The sequence below is a fragment of the Sycon ciliatum genome, chromosome 2 (genome assembly GCF_964019385.1).
Source record: "Sycon ciliatum chromosome 2, ocSycCili1.1, whole genome shotgun sequence".
Classification (NCBI taxonomy): domain Eukaryota; kingdom Metazoa; phylum Porifera; class Calcarea; order Leucosolenida; family Sycettidae; genus Sycon; species Sycon ciliatum.
In genome coordinates this window covers 12,842,024-12,861,327 of record NC_088644.1, presented here as the reverse complement: position 1 = coordinate 12,861,327, position 19,304 = coordinate 12,842,024, and the positions used below count along the sequence as shown (strand labels likewise).

General features: G+C 47.6%; 1 protein-coding gene across 1 annotated transcript in view; it reads left to right on the top strand.

The window, feature by feature from the left end:
• Positions 1–388: 388 nt before the first annotated feature.
• Positions 389–19,304, top strand: part of LOC135808783 (endosome/lysosome-associated apoptosis and autophagy regulator family member 2-like) — a 22,357-nt gene continuing 3,441 nt past the window's right edge. Inside the window, exons 1-20 of the mRNA XM_065322011.1 lie at positions 389–750; positions 2,458–2,584; positions 3,125–3,533; positions 3,902–3,980; positions 4,276–4,347; positions 6,274–6,372; positions 7,106–7,211; positions 7,899–7,968; positions 8,360–8,445; positions 9,097–9,185; positions 11,087–11,276; positions 12,976–13,092; positions 13,863–14,634; positions 15,287–15,425; positions 15,642–15,742; positions 16,194–16,279; positions 17,150–17,225; positions 18,141–18,207; positions 18,480–18,544; positions 19,104–19,188. Of these exons, the coding sequence (XP_065178083.1) occupies positions 583–750; positions 2,458–2,584; positions 3,125–3,533; positions 3,902–3,980; positions 4,276–4,347; positions 6,274–6,372; positions 7,106–7,211; positions 7,899–7,968; positions 8,360–8,445; positions 9,097–9,185; positions 11,087–11,276; positions 12,976–13,092; positions 13,863–14,634; positions 15,287–15,425; positions 15,642–15,742; positions 16,194–16,279; positions 17,150–17,225; positions 18,141–18,207; positions 18,480–18,544; positions 19,104–19,188 (3,003 nt within the window). The 5' untranslated portion in view covers positions 389–582. The remainder of the gene's footprint in view (positions 751–2,457; positions 2,585–3,124; positions 3,534–3,901; positions 3,981–4,275; positions 4,348–6,273; positions 6,373–7,105; positions 7,212–7,898; positions 7,969–8,359; positions 8,446–9,096; positions 9,186–11,086; positions 11,277–12,975; positions 13,093–13,862; positions 14,635–15,286; positions 15,426–15,641; positions 15,743–16,193; positions 16,280–17,149; positions 17,226–18,140; positions 18,208–18,479; positions 18,545–19,103; positions 19,189–19,304) is intronic.

The following is a 19,304-nucleotide window of genomic DNA, read 5'->3' as shown; positions in this document are numbered from 1 at the left end:
CAGTTTGGCCTGAAACTGACAGGTTGCTGGTTAGTCTGGACTTCTTTTTCCCAGTCATTGCTGCGCTCGTCCGACCACATCAGCTGGCGCTCCGGATGTGTCGGTACTACTCCGTGTTCACGGTTTATGTTGAGAGTTCAAAGTGTTTGTGACTGCATGCATGCACTCATCACCTCATGCTCAATGCTCATGACACTGCACTGACAGTGACATGACTGTAAGGCTATGTCACCGCATGCAGACGGCCACACGAAAAGACAACAGTCGGTCAGTCAACGGCTACATATGTGCGGTGCCAGTGCACTAGTGCCAGTAGTGGGGACGCACGGTCATACGATGTATCGACCACGGACCAGTGCAGTGTATCCGCGTCAAGTGCTCACATACTTGAAGACAAAAAATCATAAATTCCCAATCTTGGTTTTTGGATTCTGTTTGTGTTGCGCTTAGCCGACGTTGATGTCGGCACATAGCGGTGTACATCTCCAATAGGGTACTACTACTAGTTCGCTAACGGCGACTGCCGACCTACCTGTGCTCTGGAAGCCGACACTCCTCTAGTTAGCGAGTGTGTTTGGCGAAATGGCGCGGTGGCACCAGTCGTGTGTCATTGTGTGCGCCGTTGGCTGCCTGCTGAGCGTCGGTAGAGTATCTTGCGGAGATGAAGAGTCTGGCACTTCGGAAGCCCCGGCTGAAACGACTGCAAATGTCGTCGACACGCCGGTTGACGAGGAACGGCCATGCACGGTGGTAAGACTTGTAATAATAGGTCCACGTAATTACGTGCACCATTCTGTACAAAGAAAACTGTCATTCCATTCCGAACGTGTCACATGCCCTAGGCTACGTTGAGTAGGTTGCAGACCCGGGTATTATGACTATGAGTGCGCAGACTAGACTGTAGATCGACATGTTTCGAAACCTTCAATACAACATGTACAATTTCAACAAAACAAGGTTTTATCTAATAAGGGGTCGTCCATAATTATCGAACTTTTTTCACGAAACGAAATAATTTCGTTATGGGGTGGGAGGGGGTTGACCAATTTCGTTTCAGAAAAGTTCGATACATGTACATGGCCATAGGAGCAGTGACACACTTGCGACTTTTGTTGTATATGCATGTGTATGTCAACAATTTTTTACGTTCTGAGGGGGAGGGAGGGAGGAGTTGCGTCTAAACTAAAATAATTTGTTTGGTGAAAAAAGTTCGATATTTACGGACGGCCCCTAACATGTTCATTGTAAAAATCGCTAGGACCAGTACTATACTGGCAGTAGAATCAACGTATGCACTGAACGTATGCACTGAACGTATGCACTGAATTCTAACTTCCAAAGTGGACCTGAATGAAGGTCAGCGATTTTGACTTGACGCTAATCAGATGAGTACACTGTAGCTTATGAAGAAGTTCTAGTCAAGCGAGGCTTGCTCTCTGAAAACTTCTAGTAATATAATATAAGGTCTTCGAACACCAGGTATGAATGATGCAAAATTCAGGCGTAGTGTCCTAAAACGTCTACCACCCCACTTTTTGATAAATGTACATGTTATGTACTGCAGCAGGGGAATGAATGTGAATAATACCAAAAGTACATAAGCTGCCGAGAGTGTGCAACTCTGGATTAGGCATTTCTATGGGGTCCACCGACGACGAAAACGCACATTGCGTCGAGCGTACATGAACCCCGGAGTGTGCATCTTCTGACTTCTGCTGCATGGGTGTCTGTCACGGCGCAAGATCATCATGAGAGTTGACTCTGTTATAGGCAACGATGGGGTACTGCTATCAGCTGCATTTACACTCTACTAATCCTCCGTATTAGGAGACAGACACCTCCCGCCCATAGCACGGACAATAGCGTCTTGTGTGTTGTCATCCACGTGAGCGGCAGGTAGTTTAGGCACCGGAGAACCTGTCGTTTAGTTGGGTGACAAAGCATGACCTTTATATCCCGATCGGGAAGTAGAACACTTCAATTGAACACTGAAGTAAGAACAAGGTTTTATCTGCACCTAGAGTTTCACGCGAAGCCATCCTCAGGCAAAGTTTGAACTTTAACCGCATTTTTATTTTGATGATAGAAAGCTTTGCCCCCAGGTATTGAGCCCTATCAATGTATGTGAGCAGTGGTAGTTGCCTACTCAGTGCTGTGTAGCACTTGCATCCATATAATACAGCACACTGGCCACACAGTGTCATGCTCTGTGGCTGTAGAGTGTAGGGCGGCCCGGACAGCCTATTATTCCTACAGTCCTTTTTTTCTAGCCGCGGTACCTGATTGGGTACACTAGCCCCCCCCCCCCCCCCAAATTCCGGCCAACATGGCTGACACGTATTGCTTGAAAATGTCCTGGCGTTGTAGCTGCAGGGCTCCTCATTGATCCAAAATTAATTTTTTTTTGATATTTGAATGATTGTCTGATGGCTGTCGTTTGTTTTATGCCATTTTCAGAGCGACTATGACCATATCCAGACCAAGTGTGATGAGCACCAACGTCGCTGGTATGTGGCAGTTCCCAAGCTTGGTGCAGTGTGCTATGGTGGGTACGTACCACCCCCGAGGCCTGGATCACCGTGCAGTAAGTTAATGCCGCGGAAACTGGCCCGCTGTCTTACCTGGATAGGTGGCAGTGTCACGTGCACGCGTCCGTGCACTCATGCATCCATGTGCTCATGCATCCAAGCACCCATGCACTCACGCACCCATGCACCCATGTACTCATGCACTCATGCATCCATGCACCTTTGAATCCATGCACCTTTGAATCCATGCACCTTTGCATCCATGGACCTTTGCATCCATGCACTCGTGCACCCACGCACTCATGCACCCATGCACGCATGCACCCATGCACGCATGCACCCATGCGTGTGTGCATGGCCATAGGTGCAGTGTATGTGTGTGTGTGCGTAGTGTATTTGGCATGCATGAGCCTGTTGACCGCGACTGGACTATTTGTGGCTGTGTGTATCATGCTTCATACACATTTGCTTGTACATGTGTGTGTGTGTGTGTGTGTGTGTGTCGTCTGTTCATGTTGATCCTGGACTACTACTGTATTTGCTGTTGTGTGTACTACATGTACAGTATTTGCTGCTGTGTGTACTACCTGTCGCAGATTACACATGTCAGACGGGCCAGTACATGGACGAGATGACGCAGACTTGCCAGGACTGTGCCGCAGGCACGTTCAGCCTCGGTGATGGTGTTAGGTGGGAAGACTTTCACGCCAATCGCCTCCCTGGTGGCTTCAGAGTTGAGCCAAGGAATGCATGGGAAGAGATCAACAATATCAAGGGAGTCCTATCAGATGAGAAGCAAAACTTCCTAAGCTCTGTGAAGGAGCTCGAGCATATATTTACCGGTTCGCTGAATGATAATGGTAGAGAGGGAAGAGGTGTATCTCATTCTGCTGGTACAATGCTGCGAAATAGCGGTGGTCGGGTGGCCCGAACTTTTGGCAGCGAGGACCCTGGCCCTACCGAAGATGGAGATAATGATGATGAGTTTGAGCCAGATTGCTCAGGGTGAGTGTATGTGTGAGTGTGAGTGTGTGTGTGTGTGTGTGTGTACTAGTGTGTGTGTGTGTGTGTGTGTATGTATGTGTGTATGTATGTGTGTGTGTGCATGCGTGTGTGTGTGCATGTGTGCGTACATGTGTGTGTGTGTGTGTGTGTGTGTGTGTGTGTGTATGTGTGTGTGTGTGTGTGTGTGTGTGTGTGTGTGTGTGTGTGTGTGTGTGAGTGTGTCGTGAGTGTGTCGTGAGTGTGTGTGCGTGTGTGTGCGTATGTGTGTGTACTAGTGTGTGTGTATATGTGTGCGTGTGTGTGTGTGTGTGCGCGCGCACGCACGTGTATCTTCTCATCCATTCGCTTGTGTCCTGTCTTGCCTGCAGGCAAGGCTGGAGTGCTCATTTTGGTGACTTGGTCATGACCAATGCGGAGTGCTCATCCAGTGTCTCGGTGGAAATTGATGTAAGCTGAATGACAAGTAGGAAAGCAGGCTGAACACCAGGGAGTAGTAAAATACCGGTATTTTTACTTCTCCCAGCTGGAAGCTATTAATTAAGTCAGTGTTGCCTGTGCTGGTATGATCAAGGGTCTATTTACACTCACCCTGTGAGCTCATCGGGAGAATCCTTGGAGATATCGTTTGTAGCTACGCTGTTGACCTTACTACGTTTCTCTTTTTCCTGTTGATATTCAAGCACTGCTGGTCTTCCGTTGCCTCCAGTAGGAGCAAGGCTTTTGTTTCTTGTGTTTTGCACAGCTTGTCAAGGATGGAGAGATTCGTATTCAATATTCTTACCCAACCACAGCGCCATTCTACCTCATGCTGGAAGTAAGGCCTTAGTGTGTGTTCGTTAAAGGAGAAGTATACCCTAAAATCAAATTTTCACCAGTTGTAGTCTTCTGGGTGCTGAGTCGAATGGTCTTGGTCTGAGGAAGCTGCGACGCTCCCTTCCTACTTGAATCCCAATCGAACTCGCGCACTTCCACCGAAACTGGGTGACTGCGCCCTACTAGATGGGGATTTGTATGCAAAATGTCACTAAAAGCGCCGTTTCGTTCTTATAAAAGCACGGATGACCGCGATTGGCCCATATGTTGTAGTCTTTTGGACGCTGAGTCGACTGGTTTTGGTCCGAAATGGCTGCGATGCAGCGTTCCTCCTTTATTCCCAATCGAACATGGTTGAACAAGCGGTCACGTGCTCCTGGGTGCCCAAATCACCTGGTCACCGCGCCAGCAGGCGACAACTTTCACACCAAGGTTCAACTCGAGTTCAACTCGAGTGACAGGACTGCACCCAAAACAGGTCAAACAGGCTAGTAAGTTGTACCCTGCAGGCACGGTGACCAGGTGACTGGTGTACGCAGGAGCACGTGATCACTTGTTCAACCATGTTCGATTGGGAATAAAGGAGGAGCGCTGCATCGCAGCCTTTTCGGACCAAAACCAGTCGACTCAGCGTCCAAAAGACTACAACATATGGGCCAATGGCGGTCATCCGTGCTTTTATAAGAACGAAATGGCGCTTTTAGTGACATTTTGCATACAAATCCCCATCTAGTAGGGCGCAGTCACCCAGTTTCGGTGGAAGTGCGCGAGTTCGATTGGGAATAAAGGAGGAAGGGAGCGTCCCAGCTTCCTCGGACCAAGACCATTCGACTCAGCACCCCGAAGACTACAACTGGTGAAAATTTGATTTTAGGGTATACTTCCCCTTTAAGAATACTGCAGTAACACAGACATTGATACACCACTTGCCACCAGAGAGCAGCAGTTGGTACCTGTATTGTTCGATATCAAGGTGCTTGCTCGCATGTGGGGCTCATGCTTCCTGCCGAATTGAATCGATTAACTGATAACTTACTTGAACAGGCGGCGAGGTGACAATAAACAGAATCAGCTGCAGCGTCATGTTGCGAAGGTTTTTCATCGTTCTTATTATTGTTCACATTACATTTCCATCATAGTTATTTCTTTGTCCATCACCACTTTCTCTAGAATTTGTTCGTGGTATCTCAATAAAACCTTCGTAACATGACGCTTCAGCTGCGTAACATGACGCTTCAGCTGCGTAACATGACGCTTCAGCTGGTTCTGTTTATTGTAGGGCTGAAACGATCATCCATTTAGCCCAATCGATTACTCTTTATCATAACGATCGATTATTCGATTATAATCTTTAAGAGGCCGCACCTGGAATATGTTCGTGGAATGGCCAAAAGTGGAAATATGTACAAAATTCTGCGCAAAAAAGTGTTACATGTATGTATGTAGACCGGACGCGACCTTGCTTCATGCTCCAGCTTCGTTGTACTACACAGCACAAGGTGAGTCGCGCGTGCAGTGTGCAGTGCTGTGTACTACTCTGCGCTGCATGCACTGCGCGTATAAGAAATTAAAAATTTAAAAAACGCAAATAATCCTAATCGGTAATCTAAACGATTGCTCGATCGTTAGAGTTATCAAACAGCCCTAGTTTATTGCCATTGATAACTTACTGACCTCATTAGACACACAGTGAATTAGTAAGCAGAACAACTGGAGTTCCGCCACTATCCTTATGTCTGGATCCAGACACTTATGTACTGTCACGGCACCAGTCTCAGGTTTTGCTTATTGGCCATCGTGAATGAGATGAATTCGCTACTTGTATGTGACAGCCGGAAGGGTGTTTTTTAAACAGCACAGCTGCTGGATGTTTGTACAATCTGTCTGAGCCCTACTAATGCTTGTTTCCGTGCACCGGTTTTTGTAGGTCAAGTCCTACACATGTTCCGGAACATCTGGTCCTGTGCACTTCTACAAGGCACTGAACCACACCTCAATGCCATTGGAGTCATTTGAATGGCAGACGGTAAGGAACACTGCCACCTACATGTACTGCAGCGGCGTCCATTTTTAAACCGCTTGGAAGCAAAGACCTAGCACTCCACTTGATGTATACTGGTGCGGATGCCGTGTCTACTCGGATAGCATGGATAGGTACCATGGGTTAAGGGCAATATTATTATACTAGTGTGGGCAGATTGAGCATGATACCGTGTCATCTAGTGTGGCGTGCCTGCAGCTCAGCTATGACAGACAGACAGTGAGCTGCTGCATTGACCTGCATTGTAGCAGGTTTGGTGGTACGTTTCCAATTCAATGGATCAGACACATCTGCATGCGCGCCTTTTAGTGGCACTGTCGCTGAATTATGGGTTTGGAGTGGACTCGAGTGTGGTGTGACAACCCGTTTCAGGCCCTGCTGTGGAGGAATACAATTTTTGTCAATATTTGTTAGGTATGGGGCGCTAGCAGATATTTGTTCGCAACTGAAGTTTGAACAGGACTCTGTTGTGAAATGAACTTTTCACGAAAAGTGAAAATAGGATCCTGAAATAAAAGGTTGGAATTTCCCTTCTGATGAAAGCATTTTTCCGACCAAAATTGTACGTTGACTGTATTGTACTTTGTAGATACTATGATATCTATGAGCTGCAAGCATTTCCTAACACGGTGACATATTAGCACTCGTGTCATCTGTTTCACCATTTCGGTAGTGTGATGACAGCGCTATTGTCATTGTTATCCTTGCTCTTGTTCAGATTGAGCTCAAGGCAGGTCATAACGTCCTCGCATTGATAGCAATTACCAACTATAAGGATACAGAGGCAGGGCTGCCTTTGCGAATCCGACGTGTTGAAGTCACTGGTAAGCTAAAAGCCGGACACAATCCTAGAGCATTGCACTGGATGTTGTGAGATTGGTCAACTTGCATTGGGTACTACTTCGAAGTACATTCCATAGGATAAATGAGTCTGCATCCTACCTTTGCCAAGTTTACATTGGCCGTGCGAACAGTGAACCATGTGTATGTAAGTGTGTGTACGTGTGTGTATGTGTGCATGCACGTGTGTGTGTGTGTGTGTGTGGTGTGGTGTGGTGTGTGTGTGTGTGTGTGTGTGTGTGTGTGTGTAGAAAAAAGAAAGAAAGAAAAAGAAGAAGAAAAAATGGAAAAATGAAAACTAGGGATTCACTGGCCAGAAAAGTCACTTCAATCAGCTGTGTGGTGGATACCAGGCTAAAAATTGTGGCGGTCAATTCATCAGCCTTGCAAGCTGTTGAATGGTGTAATCCCAGCTATGTCTAACATAGCTGTTCGCTATCATCGCTTCCGCGATGGGCAGGTCTGAGGTGTGTGTGTGTGTGTGTGTGGGTGTGGGTGTGTGTGTGTGTGTTTAGCTTGGGTGGGCGTTTCATGCCATTTACGGTACTAGCTACACTGGTTGGTATCTTCAATTGGGCTTTGCATGTCGTTGTCGCCACCGCTGTCGTCCTTGTTGTTGATAATGCTGGTGTGATTTTGTCGTTGTTGTTTTTATTATGTGCATGTCGCAGGCTTGGCGTACGCAACAGCTTGTACGGCGTGCCCTGCCGGAACGTTCTCAGACAAAGCACGCTCACCCTGGTAAGCAGTGGGTATCGGTTTGAACTGTGTTTGAGCTATGTATTGGGTTGAACTGGCTTCGAGCTATCTATCAGGTTGAACTGGGTTGGAGCTATCGGTTTGAACTGTGTTTGAGCTATCTATCGGTTTGAATTGTGTTTGAGCTATCTATCGGGTTGAACTGGGTTGGAGCTATCTATCGGTTTGAACTGTGTTTGAGCTATCTATCGGGTTGAACTGTGTTGGAGCTATCTGCAGTGTCGAATTGTACAAGAACATCATTCTGTTCTTCTCCTTTGTAAGTAGGCAATGACAGATTTGAGATGCCTCGTTATTTTTGGGTCATTGCGGACTGTGAATCCCTCTTAAGCCCTCTTCTGTTGCCGGGGACTTTGTTCTTGTTTTCCTGTAGGTGTACAAAGTGTGTAAATATGATGTACAGTGATGCAGAGGCGTCGACCAAGTGCAAGTCGTGTGATCCCGTCTCGCAGTATCCCAGTGAGTTGAAGATTGGGTGTGTGCATGAGCCCATTGCGCAATGGCGTAATTTGTACCACCAACACCCCCACACCGCCACCTGTGCATGGTGGTGTGGAGTGGTGTACAGTGCACTGCTGATCCCAGCGTGCTCACTTGCATCGCTCATGCTATCCATACTATTTGGCAATGCGCAATGGGCCGCGAAGTTATTCCCAATCATCGGACTCACTTAGTGCAATGTGCATCGTTACAGTTATTCCCACGATAGGCGTGGGCTTGCTAAGCGCGAGTCAGTGTGCTGTTGAACTTCACAGCCGCCGGGTCTGACGTGCCCAACTCCCCCGTAGTAATGGTATTGTCATGCATGCCGCAGGGAATGTTTCAGACACAGGCCAGTGCACGTGACCTGACAAGGGTGGATCCGGAATGAATGCCATGGAAGGTAATCCCTCGCAATTGTTGCTATAACCTACTTCGAAGTATGTACCGGTAGATTTGGTGAAAACGATTTCTACCCTTTGTGGTGTGTTGTGCAGTTCAATCAAGTCAGACATTGTGTCTAGATCATTTTTTAGCTAGAAATGGCCCAGTTTGGTCAGACAAGGTACCCACATCGGATGTGTAACCTTCTGTTTCCATCGTGCAATTGTCTTCGTTGTGTCCTGCTAGGTGATGATCACTCCGAGTGTGTTCAGCGTAAGCCATGCACAAAGGACGATTACTGGAAAGTGTATGATGCTTGTGATGGCAATGGCAAGGTGAGGTGGAAAGTGTATGATGCTTGTGATGGCAATGGCAAGGTGAGGTGGAAAGTGTATGATGCTTGTGATGGCAATGGCAAGGTGAGGTGGAAAGTGTATGATGCTTGTGATGGCAATGGCAAGGTGAGGTGGAAAGTGTATGATGCTTGTGATGGCAATGGCAAGGTGAGGTGGAAAGTGTATGGTGCTTGTGATGGCAATGGCAAGGTGAGGTGGAAAGTGTATGATGCTTGTGATGGCAATGGCAAGGTGAGGTGGAAAGTGTATGGTGCTTGTGATGGCAATGGCAAGGTGAGGTGGAAAGTGTATGATGCTTGTGATGGCAATGGCAAGGTGAGGTGGAAAGTGTATGATGCTTGTGATGGCAATGGCAAGGTGAGGTGGAAAGTGTATGATGCTTGTGATGGCAATGGCAAGGTGAGGTGGAAAGTGTATGATGCTTGTGATGGCAATGGCAAGGTGAGGTTTTATCACCATGTAGACTTACAAGCAGCTGTTTGAGTATTTAGGGGTGGGGGCGGGTGTTCTATTGGAACCCAAGCTGACGTTGTGTTCTTGTTTAAAATAGAGAAAGGTATCTCTGCTAGCTGCATGATCATGCCAGATACTCTCTGGGTATTCATAGTCATCTTTTAAATTGGTGTGCAACCACCCTTTACTGGTCCACTCATCTCCCTCTCTCTTTCTCCCTCCCTCCCTCCCTCTCCCTCCCTCTCTCTCTCTGCCTGTCTATCTCTCTCTCCCTATCTCTTTGTCTCTCTCTCTCTCTCTCTCTCTCTCTCTCTCTCTCTCTCTCTGTCTCTCTGTCTCTGTCTGTCTCTGTCTGTCTCTCTCTGTGTCTCTCTCTGTCTGTCTGTCTGTCTCTGTCTGTCTGTCTGTCTCTGTCTGTCTCTCTCGCTCTCTCTGTGTCTCTCTCTCTCTCTCTCTCCGTCTCTCTCTCTCTCTCCGTCTCTCTCTCTCTCTCTCTCTCTCTCTCCGTCTCTCTCTCTGTCTCTGTCTGTCTGTCTGTCTGTCTGTCTGTCTGTCTGTCTGTCTGTCTGTCTCTCTCTCTGTCTCTCTCTCTCTCTCTCTCTCTCTCTCTCTCTCTTTCTGTCTCTCTGTCTCTCTGTCTCTCTGTCTCTCTGTCTCTCTCTCTCTCTCTCTCTCTCTCTCTCTCTCTCTCTCTCTCTCTCTCTCTCTCTCTCTCTCTCTCTCTCTCTGTCTCTCTCTGTCTCTCTCTGTCTCTCTCTGTCTCTCTCTCTGTCTCTCTGTCTCTCTGTCTCTCTGTCTCTCTCTCTCTCTCTCTCTCTCTCTCTCTCTCTCTCTCTCTCTCTCTCTCTCTCTCTCTCTGTCTCTCTGTCTCTCTGTCTCTCTGTCTCTCTGTCTCTCTGTCTCTCTCTCTCTCTCTCTCTCTCTCTCTCTCTCTCTCTCTCTCTCTCTCTCTCTCTCTCTCTCTCCTCTCTCTCTCTCTCTCTCTCTCTCTCTCTCTCTCTCTCTCTGTCTTTCTCTCTCACTCTCCCTCTCTCCCTGTCTCCCTCTCTGTCTCTGTCTGTTTCTCTCTGTCTCTCTGTCTGTCTCTCTCCCTCTCTCTCTCTGTCTCTGTCTCTGTCTCTCCGTCTCTCTCTATCTCTCTCTCTCCCATTCTCCTCCTCCTCCATTCAATGATTGACTGGCAACATCTTGGTGAATAGCAACTTGCCCTGAAGTCTTCCCTTTAGAGAATGCCACTTTTTCACGATTTCGTGACAGCTGGACACTTTTGATTGGAAGCACATTGAACAAATTGGCCTAACAAATTAAAATGATGGCATTCCCACCAAGCCAACGGTGCAAAGGGTAGGCGTAAAAAACGTGAAGAGATGCGCGTCGTCTCTAATCTCTACTGTGTCTGTCCACATGCACGTTGCCGCACTTTGCAGACCAATGTGACGTATGAGTGGACTCAGCCAATGCTGTGCAACAAGAAGATGACCGGTGCCGCTCAGCTGCCCAAAGCACAAGTCGGTGTCAGCTGTCCGCCGTGCAACCCCGGCATGAGCATCCAGAGCAATCATTCCAAGGGGCATTGCAGCCTATGCCCTATGGGATCAGTATCTGATGGCAGACAAGGTGTGTACTTAATGCTTATGCTAACTTAGGCAAGATCATCGCAGCAAGACGACTGATTGTGTGCCTTTTCCCGTAGTGATTATAATTATGCTGGTCTACATCTCTCGCCACCAGACCATGCTGATTGCATACATGTATGTGTTGAGATGAGCTAAAGTCAAACCTCTTTAGGACGAACACCAAGGGACCGATAGTATTTGTTCGTAATAACAGGAGTTATTCTTATCGGTATATTTTATACCCAGTGAATACACAGTGATCTATCCAATGGAGTTACGAATGCTAGTTCTTCTAAAGCGAAAATTTGTCTTATCAGTGTCTTATCAGTGTCTTATCAGTGTCTTATCAGTGTCTTATCAGTCGGTTCTTCTTAACCAGGTTTCACTGTATGTGCAAAACCAGAGGTTTGAGCCATGCACTATTCACTGTGCACTATTCACTGTGCACTATTCACTGTGCACTATTCACTGTGCACACATACTCAAAGTAACACACTCCCAGTGGCGATCATAGCTGCTATCAATGAGCCCATTGCGCAATGACATAATTTGTACCGCGAACATCCCACACAGCCACCTGGGCATGGTCATCTGGGGTGTTGAACAGTGCATATCTGATCCAAGCATACTCACATGCTTTACTCATGCAGCCCATATTTAGCAATGCACACTGTGCTTATTTCAAGTGGATTGGGAGAGCTGTATTTCACACCTGCCCGACTTACATGTACCGTCAAGTCCGCTGCAAACGCCCACCCCATTTTTGCAAGATCTGCTGGCCTATATGCACTGACCCCATGCACTGTCACCCCTACTGTATGAAAGTGCATCTCACACCGTAGCGCGAGGAGCGCTTTGCTACGGTAAACTATGTTCATTTTCCGGGTTTCAATATGTTTTTGGGCACTAGTTACGAGCTAGCTCCTAGTGATTTTATGATGTTGGTTGTTTTATTTCGCAAATGCAAAAGGGAGTTACTTCGGAATAACAAGGTAGCGAAGAACAAGGCTATTGCAGGAACCAAATACACTTCTGACTATGTTTCAAGCCACCATTACCAAATCACGCAAAGCGCAATGGCAAGGGTTTTTCTCGAGCACTTCAGAGTTTTCATTAAGTTAGGAGCGACTTTGTAGGTGTAGCTTCTGTGACCCCCCTGTTCGACTTGCAACTGCAATACTGCGACCTGTAAAGTTGTTGAATGACGCTTCGTCAGAACAATCACCGTTCCGTTTTGAAAGCGCGACATTGTCGCAAGCACTGCAGAAATTCAAGATTTGAAAACCAGATGGTTTCTCATTCATCGTATGAAAGGAAATCTCGACCGAAGTTTTTTTCTTTGCAGCAAGTTAATGACAATGGCTTTTGCAGAGCCTCTGGTAAAACCTAGGCAGTTTGTAGGCATGATAGTCGTTATCGTACGCATTCGACCTTCATGCCAGTTTTCTACAACTATATTGACCTGAAAAAGACGAAAATAGTATGAACCCGGGCCGCTGGGGTGGGCGTTTGCAGCGAAGTGGGCGTTTGCAGCGGACTTTACGGTACATGTATGGCAATGTCTGTCCAGTGAGGGCTGGCCTGTTCTCCTGCACTCCGGTGCGACTATCTTCCAATATGATAACTATGTGTGTGTGTGTTTGTGTTTGTGTGTGTTACCTGTGTTGTTCCGGGCGCTGTCACAATCTTCCCGACTGTAGCGTGTCATGCGTGTAAGCCAGGTTACCAGACGGTCAATGGTATTCACTTGAACTGGTGGGACGACCGTGCCACGGAACAGTTCACCTTCTCCACCTCCTGCAGGCGCCACAATGGTGGTACGTTAGGGGACGGGAATTAATTTTATCTAAATAGCACGACTTTGTTGACCAGCAGCTGTGCTCAGTTGGGTGGGCCGGTGCATTATGCTGTGTTGTGAATGTACTGCACTAAAGGAATGGAATCTTATTTACAAGCTGCATCTGGGTAGAAAGACTTTTACAATTCACATTAAAATGTGAAGTGTCTGGAGTTTGAATTTGAATTTTGAATGTGATGGGAGTACAGAGAAACCTGTCTAGGACGACCGCTCAAGGGACCTTCAACATGTGAAGATGTGGTCTCTGTTACCAGGTGGTCTCCTTATCCACTGTCAATTGACTGGAAATAGCATCCCTTGGTCCTGGTTCCAGTGGCCTTCTAGGACAGGTGGTCGCCTTATCCGAGTAGTCACCTTATCCGAGTAGTCGCCTTATCCGAGTAGTCGCCTTGACAGGTAGTCACCTTATCCGAGTAGTCGCCTTATCCGAGTAGTCACTGCCTTGACAGGTGGTTTACTGTAGTTACATGATCGGTATCTGACTGCAGTGCTAGTACTTCTGGAGAGTGTCTCGTACTGATGGCTTGTTCTGTGTGTGTGTGTGTGTGTGTGTGTGTGTGTGTGTGTGTGTGTATGTGTGAGTGTGTGCATGTGTGAGTGTGTGTGTGTGTGTGTGTGTGTGTGTGTGTGCATGTGAGTGTGTGTGTGTGTGTGTGTGTGTGTGTGTGCATGTGCGTGTGTGTGTGTGTGTGTTTCCGTATGTGCATGTCGGCCCGTTCTCTATCTCAGACCCCTGCTTAGACGATCCGGATAAAAGCGGTTGGAACTTCGAATCCAACTATGCATCTGTGCTGCAGTCCACCATGAAAGACGGTGGCACAGCACGCTTCCGCGTGTACGTCCTCGGCTTTGCAAAGGCTCTCCTTGGTGCCAAGAACCCAAGGAGAGTCGGCTCGGTTGAGTTCTCCTACGAACTCAACTGCCCTCGTTCCCTGTGTGATTTCTCGTTCTACGACAAGCCTAACTTTGGCGGCCAGGATATGGTCTGGAGTTGGAATGGAGACGGCCGCCTGGGAAAGTTCACCTATCACGTGATGTCCAGTGCCTACCATGAGTTCACCTGGGTGCTCACCGTTAGCAAAGGAATGGGAGACTGGCAGAACAGAGATCATCCGTTGCTCAAGATCAACTCCATCGACGTCAACAACACAATGTACGGTGGTGGTACATCGTGTCAGGATTGCTCCGCTGTTGGTCTCTCGCCAGCCGCCGCACAGCAGCAACAGCAGCAGGGTGCCAGCTCTCCGCATGAAGGAGGTTCAGTGTCCTGTCAAGGCTGCCCGCGTGGCAACTACCTGGACACGAGCATCCCCGGCGATCACACGTGCACGCCATGCCCGGCGGGTACGGCGCTCAGCAGCGGTAGCCGTCGCATCGGCGCCAACTCCTGTGTACCATGCGGCCCGGGAGCACGCAGCAAGCCAGCATCGGAGATGTGCTACAGCAACTGCACATTCAAGAGTGCCGACTCTGTACTGTACGACTTCACACAACTGGCTGGGTAGGCTGTTATTGAAATAACCTCCTTCCTAAGTTGTCAGGTTCGATATGCATAGTCAACATATGTTTCCCTGGCAATCTCTGAATGATTTGAAAAAGAAAATTGTTGTTTGGGAACGTTGGGAAGAAATTTGCTAGACATGTTGCCGTGAATCTACTCCTATCTAGTAGTGCTAGCTGCCTACTCTGTCTGTAGGAAACATGACATGGCAGCATGGTAACTTGCACCCTAGAAGAGTGTGTGAAAAACACCTTTGGCAGTGGTGTTTGCTGACGTTGCAGTACATGTACTAGTGAGAAGGTGTTCAATGCCAGCTCATACATGTAGATTAACACCTACTGTAAAAGCAGAACTCTTCGGTGGTGTTTTATTTTCGGTAATTTCGGTGCCGAAATTTTTGCCAAAATAAAACGCACCGAAAATTTCGGTACTAGTACACTTACCGGTACCTGGAAAACTGGTTTACCGAAAATTTCCCTCCACCGAACCGCCGATTTCGGAGAGTACCAAAAATATAACACCGCCGAAAATTTCTGCTTTTACAGTATGACGAGGTTGCTTCATATAATAGTCTAATAGTCGCAGTGTTTGCCAGCCAGGTGCCGGGTAAGGGGTGAACGGTCTCTACTGTATGATGGTGTTGTCCCCTCAGGTCGCATGCCATCCAGTCACCCAGTCGATTCACGCCGAAGGGTACTCGCTATGTCTATGAGTACCGCGTGTCCATTTGCGGTGCCGAGATGGACTCTACCTGTTTCGGTAACTTAACAAGCGGACGTGGTGGTCACGGGGTAGGTTGGAACGAAACTACTTTCCTCTCTTGAGCAAAGTGCCCTCCAGTTCCGATTAGTTCCTATTTGCAAGTACATTTATGAGAGAATATATACTTGCTGTTCACTGCGATCGGAGACAGTGTGACCTTTCAGGATGTCGGCGGACAATTGTTTGTGCAACTGGGAGGTTTCGTTGCCAATTTCGGTGTGTTCTTTCTATTGTACATTCTGTAGGTTTCTTTGAGGTCCGACTACCATCAAGTAGATAGCAAGGTGTGCCGGCATACAGTTGCCTACGTCAAGGACGCTGTGCTGCTCCACGGCTATCCTATCGGGTCAGTATCCATACAGGCATTGGCAAACATTCATTCACGCATTCTCTTTTTGTGATGTGTGTACAGTCACTTGTAGGAATGGTTCAAATTTGCCTTGCTTATTTTTGAAATCCGGAAATTATTTCTACATGGTGCGAGACATTCAGTAATTGAATGGAAATGGTCAAGGCAGGATAATAGGCATTAATAGCCATGATGTATCTTTGACCAATCTATCGCCAATCATGTACAGACCATAGTGCTACACCAAGGCAGAGTGTTGGCTTTTAAAATGCTCGATCTGGTTCGAAACTAACCAACCAATGAATGGTAGCCCAACCTTGAAGTGAAGAGCGCAGTGGCTATACTTGTGTGTTGGTCTGTGCAAGATAGAGTGCACACACGCAGGACATTAGGCTAGGCTGGACAGCACATTTACGGCTACATGAACATTTCTCTCTTATCCATGCAGGCTCGGAATGAACCTGATTTCCGTGGAGCACATCAAGCCTTCGATGACTCCCGCAGAGATCGACGCTATTGCTCGCCGCACAATGAGTATGTTGTGTGTGTGTGTGTGTGTGTCTCTCTCTCTCTCTCTCTCTTTGTATGTGTGTGTGTGGGGGGGGGGGGGGGGGCTACAAGGTCTGGTATCATACATATGTAGCTACGATACATGCACATATCTCAGTACCTGAATTCCACGGTGGTTTGGTGGTCGGTTCAAGAGCAATAAAATGACCAGTAGCTCAAGTGAGTGGGGGCTTGGTCCGGTACATCATGCACTATGCTGTACATCATGCACTATGCTGATTTTGAACATTCCAATAATATTATAAGCCTCCACTCATTCTCATGATCCAAGGGTCTGATCACGGTAGTAGCCAGCTCTATACGAGAAGCTTCTTTGACTGTTTAGACTCAGGCCCACACTGCCCATGAACACACTGCCCATGAACACACTGTCTCAGTTACTAGCACAGTACCAGGATTCTATGAGTAGTGAACTTGGCAATGTTGCATAAGGTGAAAGTAAATGTTTGTCATTTCGCTACTCAGGTCATTTTGCCATTTCAAAGGCATGCGGTATGTATTGCAAATGCACATACAGAACCCCCAGGCACTTGGGAGTGTGGCCAGTCTGTTATTAGACCTTTTTGGATAGGATTTTCACTTTTCGGCATGGGATGCTGCTGGCAGCTGCATACTATTATTATTGTGTTTTGGTATGTGGCTGGGTGCGTGTGTGTGTGTGTGTGTGTGTGTGTGTGTGTGTGTGTGCATGTGTGTGTGTGTGTGTGTGTGTGTGTGTGTGTGTGTGTGTGTGTGTGTGTGTGTGTGTGTGTGTGTGTGTGTGTGTGTGTGTGTGTGTGTGTGTGTGTGTGTGTGTGTGTGTGTGTGTGTGTGTGTGTGTGTGTGTCAATACAGATACCAGTCATGTTTCAGTGCAGCGTGCTAACAGCACTGGCGAATCTCTTATCTCCATGTTCTACCACTCTGACAAGTGAGACTTTGTGTGCTGTGTATTAGTTCGCAACATGCATGTCATCAAGAGTCTGTAGCCAAGAGCATGCAAGTGGACCAGATGTGCGGTAGTCTGGCTTCTGTACAATATGTAGCCACATCCACAAACTGCGGAAAATGGAAGACCACACTTCACACTTAGAGGCATTTTACTGGAAGCCATATTGCATCCCAGGAAGTATTTCGAAGAGCTTACTAAACATAAATAGTCTTTGTCGTGACATGAATTTTTAATATGGTCCTTGTTGCGAGTGCACAGACTGCTCAATCGTATTGTGGTGATTATGAATTCTGTTGGTAGTCTGTTGTGAATAGGAGAGCGGCTGAGGACTGGTCTGCATAGCGTTGTGTGTGTGTGTGTGTCTGTGTGTCACACATGTGCATGGCCATCGTGGAATCATCTGCTTGGTACGACGCATGCAGTGACAGAGAACTATGATGTGCATTCATGCATGTCTAAATACGTGTAACTGCTAACCATTATCTTCATAGAGTACTATCAAGAGTATATAACCTCCCAAGAGTGGCGGAAACTCACATCACGTGTCTCAGATACATTTCGTACTACGTTCAAACGAGGGATAGCGTGCGCGCAATCCGAGTATCTGCCGTGATCATGCTGGGGATTTGCATACGCGCAGTAAGAGAGTGCTTTTTCTATTACTCCGCTGCTCGCTAAAAACGGGCTGGAAACATACAACTGCGACACTACACCACATGATGTGAGTTTTCGCCGTCGGCGTACCCCATAGAAAGGGTATCAGGAGTTGCACACTCTTGGGGGTCATATACTCTTGCTAGTACTGGCAGCTGCAATGCCGTGACTCCAAGCACATTGTGGTATAATTCTTCGGCACGGCTGTTCTGCCGTTGTACCTTGGCTGTGTGCATGCAGGGGAGAATCACGCTGCGACAATGGACGCATGTCCATCATCAATCTCCACTGTGATGCTTCCAAAGAGGTACAGTAGACCTGATACCCACACGCTAGTGAACCACTCGTAGAAGCATGTTTGCTTAACATCTATCTCACCATACAACCATGTGTGTACTGGTACCGTATCATAAATCTGATTCATCATTAAACATGACGATTGTATGCAACCGATATCGTAATAAAATTAGTGGAATCGCGAGATCTTGTCACATCCTAAGAGCATTGACCTGCCTCTTGTGGACACTTTACCTGTACTGCCTCGAGCAAGCATGTGTTTGTCACCACTTTGCCGCACAGGGTTCAGGCGAGCTCCAGCTAGCCACCAGTGAGAACTGTCCAGCCGGCACATGCGACGGTTGTGCGTAAGTGATGACTGAGTAGTTCCAGCTGCTTTTAAAGTGCTGCAGACATCTGTGTGACTGACTGTTGCACTGGCAGATACAGTGGTGCTCAATGAAATCCAGTCGAGTCACTCAAGTACGCGCCGGGCGCTGCACAGCCCTAGACCTGCGAACACAGGGCTGCGAAATGGTGCAAGGCGCAAACTTGACTCGTGCGGCCGGATTTTATTGAGCAGCACTGTACATTGCCGACCAGCATGCTTGTTATATCAGTACCGGGGCATGTGTGCATGTGTACTGCTTGGCAGTCAAGCATAAACTCACACCCACATCAATGTGAACTTGTATTACAGCTTGAATAGTGTTCATTGCTCCATAGCGGCCTTAATAAGAAATAGTGTGGAGTTAGGATCATGTGACCCTGGGGCAGATGATATGCAGCGGGCGCTGTTCTTGTTCCTGTATGAGTTGTCCACCTACATGTCTCAGTTACTCAAGGTGTGTACGGCGCTAACGTGATCAGTTAGTTCTGTGTATCCTAATCATTGCTCTGTTTCTATGCCTGCTTGGCCTCTAATAGGTTTCATTTCATCTGGCACACTGCACATGCGTGTCGGGTTTGTCTGGAAGGAGATTACCACAGCATCCGCGGTGTGTGCGCAGAGGTAGGTCGAAACATGATTTGATGTTGGCGTGGCATGTACTGCCTTCCTCGTGGCAGAAGACTAGTGCTGCAGTGCTAAATGTGACAGTTTGATGTGCTCTGAAGCTGGCTTAGATC